This window comes from Phoenix dactylifera, chromosome 3, assembly GCF_009389715.1.
Source record: "Phoenix dactylifera cultivar Barhee BC4 chromosome 3, palm_55x_up_171113_PBpolish2nd_filt_p, whole genome shotgun sequence".
Taxonomy (NCBI): Eukaryota; Viridiplantae; Streptophyta; class Magnoliopsida; order Arecales; family Arecaceae; genus Phoenix; species Phoenix dactylifera.
This window is the reverse complement of record NC_052394.1, coordinates 1616522-1624529: the sequence shown is the minus strand read 5'-3', so window position 1 is coordinate 1624529 and position 8008 is coordinate 1616522. Positions and strand designations below refer to the sequence as shown.

The 8008-nt window shown below is 51.0% G+C and overlaps 1 protein-coding gene across 1 annotated transcript; it reads right to left on the bottom strand.

Moving 5' to 3' along the window:
- Window positions 1-690: 690 nt before the first annotated feature.
- LOC103710908 (cation/H(+) antiporter 20) lies at window positions 691-7256 on the bottom strand. Its single transcript, XM_008796836.4, has 4 exons — window positions 6901-7256; window positions 5792-6811; window positions 1338-2267; window positions 691-1238 (listed from the first exon to the last, which is right to left on the bottom strand). The coding sequence occupies exons 1-4, from the start codon at window positions 7078-7080 to the stop codon at window positions 855-857; spliced, it is 2514 nt and encodes an 837-aa protein (XP_008795058.1). The 5' UTR covers window positions 7081-7256; the 3' UTR covers window positions 691-854.
- Window positions 7257-8008: the final 752 nt, after the last annotated feature.

Genomic DNA, 8008 nt, shown 5'->3' with positions numbered 1-8008 from the left:
CTTGATTGCCTGGAATATATACAATAGGAGAAACACGAGTGAGATGAGAAACATTCGAGGTCCGTTGTGGAGCTTGTAAAAGATATATGGCCTGATGCATTCTTCTCCTGCTTTTCGATGGGCTATTTTGGATCCTCCTGTGCCAGGCATGTTCATTGCTGCCGGAGCTGGGTTCGTTATCGGGTGGCTGCTGCATGGCGTGAACTCCAGGATGTTCTTATTCACCATCATGATCTTATTATTTTATAATTATATGTTATCTTACCATGCTGATATAACTTAATAAATTTTAGTATAATCTAACAACCCACACGAGATATTGGCATTAATGAAAAGTATTTTGCCTTAACATTAGCATACATTAAGCAAATATAATTATTAATAATATCAATAATTTATGTATAATTTAGTAACACTAATAAAAGTTCTTTGTTTAACATGATTTAATTATATTATATTGTTATATTTTGATAAAAAAAATTAATCTAAGAGCTCTATTTATTATAGCTCTATTAATAACATTATTAGAGGTGTCTACATGGTGGATAGAGAGCTCTCCCCAAAAGAAGCCTCCATTTTAGTATTAGATATATAGAATTAATATTTAAATATAAATAATAGATTTTAAGTTGTTAATGTTAAGAATAAGCAGAAAATTTGCATCACCTCCAATTGAGTGTTCGCACGTCATTTTGAACCGGGATATTGCTCTTAACGAGCGCATGTTCAAATGGACCATCAAATCATTGGGTGGTAAAATTACAGGCAACAAGGAAGTAACAATATATGTTTGATGGCCGGTACTGTATAATAACGGTACCTCTTGGACCCATACGGATCATCCAACTCTAGCTTTACGAGGTTTTCCGGGCGCTGCCGCCGTCCACATCAACGACGGTGGCATCCCGGCCGCCGTCAAGGACCATAGAGACGGGGGTCTCCTCCGAGTGGACCACGTCGTGCTGCTGGATCACCAGCACGGACGACACGACCCCGTGGCTGGACGACGCCAGCGCGTCCCCGACGGGCCCCAGCTCCGGGTGCTCCGCCTGCCGCCCGGCCAGCTCCGCCACCATCGACGACGGGAACCGCCCCTTCCCCACCACTATCAGCTCGTACGCCTCACTCCTCCCGATCCCCAGTACCGCCTCCAGAACATTCCCCGCTGGCCTCTCCTCGTATGTCGCCGTCCCCTCCGTCCTCCTCCGAAACTCCGCCACCGCCGTCTCGTCCAGCTCCTGCCACCCAGAACAGCAAACATCAGATTCCCCACCAATTTGTTACCTGACACGTAGTCGTGCATGATTAAAAAGGTAACTTGAAATTGAACAGGTGACCTTTTCCAGCTCGCGGTCCATGACGGCGGTGGAGAAAGTATAGCTGTGGTCGGCGCTCTTCATCGGAGAAGGGCGCAGCATGATGTTGGGTCGAACCTCCTTGTCCTTCTTAACGTCGACGAACCTCACTGCGGTGACCCTCACGCCGGGGTGCTCCGCCATCCTGCTGGCCAGCTCGAGCGCCTCCCGGTCGTCGGGACCTCCGAAGAACAGCACGCACACGCCATGCGCCACCTCGGCCGGGCCCACCTGCCCGCCCCCGCCGAAGCCTCGGTCCACGAGGACGGCCACGGAGCACGGAGCCTCCTTCATGACCCTCTGGTTCACCGCCCGCCAGCCGGGCCCCACGTTCTCCATGTGGCCGCTGTCGTCACCGCCGGCAGCCCGGTGTTTGTGGAAGGGGACGACGAGGAGGGAGACGCGCTTGTCGTCGGCCACGTTGCAGACGTCTTCGTGGATCGTCGGCATGGCGGAAATGGCGGTCATGGGGCGGACCCGGACGCGGCCGAGCTGCCCGTAGGCTTCAAAGGCGACACAGACCTGGTCGTGAGACTCGCGGCGAAGGGGGTTGCGGAAGGGGAGGCCGTTGCGGCGAGCTTGGCGAACCATGATGATGGAGGAGGAACGCTCGGTGAGCTCCACGAGGTGGAGGATGTAGAGCTTGAGGGGAGACTTCCTGGTGCCCCCACGGATGGTCTCAATGAGGTTGATGATGGAGGGGGCATCGCGGTGGCCGTGGACGCAGGCGAGGATGCGGAGCTCCCCGGGGTCGGCGGATTGAGGGGATGAGGAGGCCTGGAGTTTACGGCGGTTATAGGAATTGTGGCCGGTGCGGGCGGGCTTGTAGATGGCCATGACGCTTGGGGTGGTGATGAAGGTGGTGAAGAGCGCCATTAACACCAAAATGGCAAATGTTTCATCGTTGAGTACCTGCGTGAATTCCAAAGGGAAAACAAGACAAGGATTAGAAAGTCGTTCGCATCAACTGCTCATCATTCGCTCAACGGACGCTAGAGATCGCTACGTACGTACTTTGGTTACATGTTATCCTGATGGAACATTATGTTACTCTCTCTAGCTATGTCTAACCTGGTCGCGTTTGCTCCAAATAAGTCCTTAATGATTCAGGAGGCCGGAGGAGGGGAAGCGGATGAGACATTTCCATTGAAGGCTGGAGATAGAGTAGGTGATGCATGTACTCATGGTAAAGAGGCAGCACGGTGACAAGGAAATATGCATTGATGACTCGTCGAATTGTCTAAAAAGAAGATCACGTAGTTGGAGAGGCATAATTTCCTTTCCAAAGCCAATGATCTTTGGGAAATGAAAAACTTGAAAGGCAAACTGTAAGCAAGGCCAGATTTGAAGCGTGAGTGGGGATTTGGAACTACACAATCGGAGAGGGTAAGGCAGTGAGTTCTAAATGCGTGATAACAGGCGAGAAGGACTATATAAAAATTATTTTAAAAACTAAACAGAACATTAAATTAAATAAAGCTAGTAGCAGGGAGGGGACGAATATAAGTCCCAATTTTAGCATTTCAATACCACTCCCTATTGGATTTGGATGTGGAAGTCGGACTAGGCTAACGTTAGAAATATCTCAAACAGAATAAAAGACCGAGTCAAGAAAAGTCAACATGAGAAAATAAAGAATAAAAATAAAAAAAATAAAACAGCTAATATTTCTCTTAAAGGAGTGTTAACGATATCCCGCGACTTCTCTCCGACGAGAGGAGGGAAGGCAGCGGAGCCCGCTTGTGGTAACCGGTTCCAACCGGTTTCACATCGTTTTGGAAATTTACAAAGTATTAAAAGTACAAACCACGGCTAGGGCTGTCAACGGGCCGAGCTGCTCGGGCTCGGCTCGGGCCCGGCTCGGTAAAAGCCCGGCTCGAGCTCGGCTCGTTAGTCAAACGAGCCCGAGCCCGAGCCCAAAATGAGGCCTGTTTAAATCTGAGCCCGAGCCCGAGCAGCTCGCGAGCCCAAACGAGCCCAAAAGAGGGCTCCAAAATCGAATTGGATTGGTTTGGGTTCGGACTTAGCCCGTTAACCCAAACCCAATCCGTTACCTTCCCTCCCATAGTCCCACCGGCCACCTCCTCTTTCTTTTTTTTTTCTTCTCCTTTCTTCTAGGTTTCTCCAGAAGCGTCCGGGTGTCCCTCCCAGGCTCCCCTCCTCTCTTCCGGGTGTCCCTCCCCTCCCCTCCAGGCGTCCCTCCCCTCCCCTCCCCTCCAGGCGTCCCTCCCCTCCTTTCTTCTCCGTTTCTCCCTCTCTCTTTTCCCCTCTTCCTTCTCCGTTTCTCCCTCTCTCTTTTCCCCTCTTCTGGATAGCGTTGTCCCTCCCCCTCTTTCTTCTCCGTTTCTCCCTCTCTCTTTTCCCTCTTTGCCGACTCCTCCACCGGCGACGGCGGCGAGACTGCGACAGAGGAGGGTCGGGCCGCGGCCGGCGACGCGAATGCTAATGCCACGTGAGGAGTCCCTCGCACGGGAGGGTCGGGCCGCGGCCGGCGACGCCCGCAGCCGAGCCCGCGGCGTCCTCGGCCGTGCCTGCGGCCGACGCCCGTGCCGGCGGTGCTCGCGGCCGAAGCCGGCGGCCGCCGCACGCGACGAGGTGAGTCCTTCCTTCATTCTTCTTTCTTCTCTTCTTCTTCTTTTCTTTCTTTCCTTCCTTCATTCTTCTCCGACGAACCGCCGGAACCGAGCTCGGCTGGCGGCTGCTCGTTCTTCTCTCCGACGGTCGACGGAGATAGGGACGGGGATGGGGATGGGGCAGGCTCGAGCTCGGGCTTGGGCTCGCCGCTCGGGCTCGGGCAAACGAGCTTCACGAGCCCAAGCCCGAGCCCGAGCTGTGCCGCCCGAGCCCGAGCCCGAGCCCGAGCCCAGTACTAGGCTCGGTACCGAGCCCGAGCCCGAGCCGGGGAGTTGGTGAAACGAGCCGAGCCGAGCCTGCGGAGGCTCGGACTTGGCTCGGCTCGTTAACAGCCCTAACCACGGCTCGCTCTCTCCCGGTGGGTGCTTTGCTATATGCACTCGCGAGCACGTACACGCCCAGGCATGAAGGGCATGACCCCGAAAACTTTTTGGTGCTTCTATAACTAGCGCAAAGAAATATAATCTAGCTCGTAGAATTACCATTATACACCTCTTGAATGATGAAAGTTCCAAAATCTTAAGAGGCATTAATGTAGATATAAAAAAATTTAAACCTTTTGCATTTGAACAAATACTCTATTTTATCCTGGTTGCACTTAATACTTTTTTCTAATTTTATAGGCTACACCTATATTCACTGTGAATTGCCAATGTACCCCCAAAAAAAAAATAATAATATAAAAAAGTATTTAAGTTTGGCTAGGGCATACACGTGAGAGGCACGTGTTGGAGGGTACTTTGCTCCAAGCACACTATTTTAGATGAACATGATGCAAGCGGCCTAGTGCCTTATATGCTGCAATTGGTATTGCAGGACTCGTTCAAACAAGAGACGGGTTCATCTTTCCTGCTAGATAACTATAGACAGCTAGCGTTGCTATAAATGAAGTGCTTGAAGGTCGAAGTCTCGAAACTCGGCAGCAACAAGAGAGGCACAAGCGCCAATAAAATTTATGATTCACCACCAATTTATGGCGTCATATGGGAAGACCGTGATAACCATCAAGGGTGGTTTTTCTCCTCCCATAAATGCTCAGATGAGCACAACGAGGAAAAACGAATCAGAATACAAGGAAAATAGTCTATATTTCAAATTCTAAACCACCTAAACCGAAAGGAAGTATAAATATAATTTAACTCAAAATCTCTGTCTCCCTATATACTAAATAGATAGTAAAATGGAATTATTTCATTATTCCAATAAAAGGTGTTACTTCACTGCCATATCATTCATTATTTCATTATATTATTAAATATAGTCGATCTTTAACTTTCATTAGACATATCAGTTATCAAGAAAAAATCATAACGGCTATTTATGATATGAAAATATACCTTTTTACTCTTTGTTAATCATATGTTGTTTCCATCTTTAACTAGAGATATCAATTATCAAGAAAGAGTTTATTATCTCATTATATATATAATTGCAATCAATGTTCATCACTTTATGCGATCGCAGAAGTTGTTCTTCACTAAATATGGTCTCTCTCTCTAACCAACAAACCTAGGGATCCCAAGAACTTATTCTTGGCAACTATAAATAGAATATTTATTACCTTACTAAATATTTATATTTGTAGCTGGAGTTAAATATATATTACGATAAATTTTCTTTTAAAAATTTCAAAAACAAAATGGTTTGCTTCTCATGTCCCCTTAGGTATTCCATTGGACTCGTAGAAATATTCGTGGTCAAATACACTGATCCCGACGAGCTTAGTGCAAGCAATTCCACGCAGAGCAAAAGAAATTCTAGCTACTAAACAAATTATATATACTAAAAGAAAAGAAATTTACCTTCCTCTCCTTGCCGATGTTGAGAACGATGAGCTCGACGAGACCCTTGGTGTTCATGAGCACGCCGAGCGCCACCGACTCCCTCGCGGCCATGCCGCACGCCACCGCCACCAAGAACGTCCCCAGTATCTTCCCGGCGCACGCAGTGCTGATCACCAGCAGCAGCAGCCCCCACGCCTTCCCTCCTTTGATCGTTGCCACGTTCGTCTTCAACCCGCTCGACGCGAAGTAGAGCGGCAGCAAAAGCCCGGAAACGAAGTCCTCGATCCTCTCTATAAGCCTTCCGGCGAACTCCCCCTCCTTCGGCACCGTCAGACCGAAAACGAACGCCCCGAAGATCGAGTGGATTCCGATGAAGTCCGTAAAGAAGCCCGATACGAGGACGCCGGCCAGGGTCAGACAGGTCCAGACCTCGCTCTCGCCGCCCTCTCCATCGGCTCTTCTGGCCACCCACGCCATCGCCGGCCTCACCGCCACCATCTGCACGACGACGAAGGCGACGCCGCACAAGAGGACCCAGAGGGAGACGAGGGGGCTCTTGTGGCCACCGGCCTCGCCTCCGGAGAGAGCGACGGCGAGGGCGAGGAGGACCCAGGCGGCGACGTCGTTGAAGGCGGCGGCGGCCATGGCGATCTCGCCGAGCTGGGTCGTCAAGAGCTTGAGCTCCGCGAGGATGCGAGCGAGCACGGGGAAGGCAGTGATGGAGAGAGACACGCCCATGAAGACGAGGAAGGGACCATAGCCGGCGGAGTCGGCGCCGGGGAGGCTGCTGCGGAGGACGAAGGCCACGCCGACGCCGCAGACGAACGGGAGGGTGATCCCCGCCGCCGCGATGGAGAACGCCCGCCGGCCGCTCTGCCGGATGGACCGGAGGTCGAGCTCGAGGCCGACGAGGAACAGAAAGAAGAGGAGCCCGATGCTCGCCACCGTCTCGAGGATCGGCGTGCTCCATGACGGAAAGATCCGGTGGAGGTACGTCTTGTTCCGGCCCAGGGCCGAAGGGCCCAATATAATTCCTCCCTACAATAAAAGTGCTCGAATTAAAGTATAATACCAAATTAAATGAGGAAAGTTAAACGATAGAGTTCGAAGAGAGATGGAGTTAATACGATAATCTCGGCGATGACTTTGGGCTGGCGGAGGGGTTTGAGGATGACGGCGAGGGAGCGGCTTAAGATGAGAACGAGGGTAGTTTGGACGATGAGAAGGGGGAAAGCGAAGTGGAGGGGGTTGTCGCCTTGCCAGATCCCATTGGAGGAGGTCTTAATGGAGGTTATGTTAACCGCCATGAGAGCTATTCTTTGGTGCTCTCCTCCTCCCCGCCCTCTTTCGTTGTTGGTCTCTACTAGAAATGGAGGAGTAAGGGCGGGGATTGAATGCGAGGCCTCTATATAATGCGAGGAGGTGAAGGAAGGCGGTGGAAGAAGACGAGCGTGGAGATGCAAGTAGGGAGTGGGGGCGCGGGTTTCTTGCTATTAGCTAAAAAAAAAAGAGAGAGACGTGGACGACGGGGACCTCCGTGGGAAAGGTCATTTATGTATTCTGCCTCGACTACTTTTCTCGCCCTTGCTTGTGATTTTAGGTCCAGGAAGGACGGCAACTTGTTGCCAAAGATCGAAGCTCTACGAGATGACGTGGAAGAATCGACCACTCGCGGACAGCCAGGTCAACGCAATTGTTCGAACACCTTGAGTCATTCGTGATATGAGTTGTCCCGTTGGTTTTGGTGTATATTTCATTGGTTTCGTGTGGGTGTTTTAAACTAGCTTTGGGTCGTTCCGTACAAGGGCCAATTACGGCCGTCAGGGTGCTGGACTCCTGCTCTCCTGCAGCCCTGGGGTCAGGCGCCATTCCGAAGCCCGGCAATTTTAATCATGCCTTGATCTCGATGACCTTGCGCCTGCCCTCCGGTGTCCCAGGAACTCTCGCGGAAACACGTCGCGAGTTGTGATGTCAGAGGGAGTTACTTCTTGCCACCTCCTGCTTCTGAGGAGTGAGGATGCTCGGCCCGGCAAGGTTTCTTTTTCCCCATGGCGCCCCTGCCACCGTGGTTATTGACTTGCGCACAGGAGGCCGAGGCAGTTGGTGCCAGGTTCAGGTTGCCCCTTTTTTTTTTGTTTTTTCCTGATAGACCATTGAATCGTGCAATAGCCGTTACAAGAGCTATACATGAGGAAAGTTCAAAATATTTTAAAATCTATACAATATAGGATCCAG

Coding starts and splice junctions, on each gene's coding strand:
- LOC103710908 (XM_008796836.4), bottom strand. CDS start 7,080: ATGGCGGTTAACATAACCTCCATTAAGACCTCCTCCAATGGGATCTGG. Junction 6,812..6,900: donor AAGTCATCGCCGAGATTATC/GTATTAACTCCA, acceptor CTTTTATTGTAG/GGAGGAATTATATTGGGCCC. Junction 2,268..5,791: donor ACATCGGCAAGGAGAGGAAG/GTAAATTTCTTT, acceptor GAATTCACGCAG/GTACTCAACGATGAAACATT.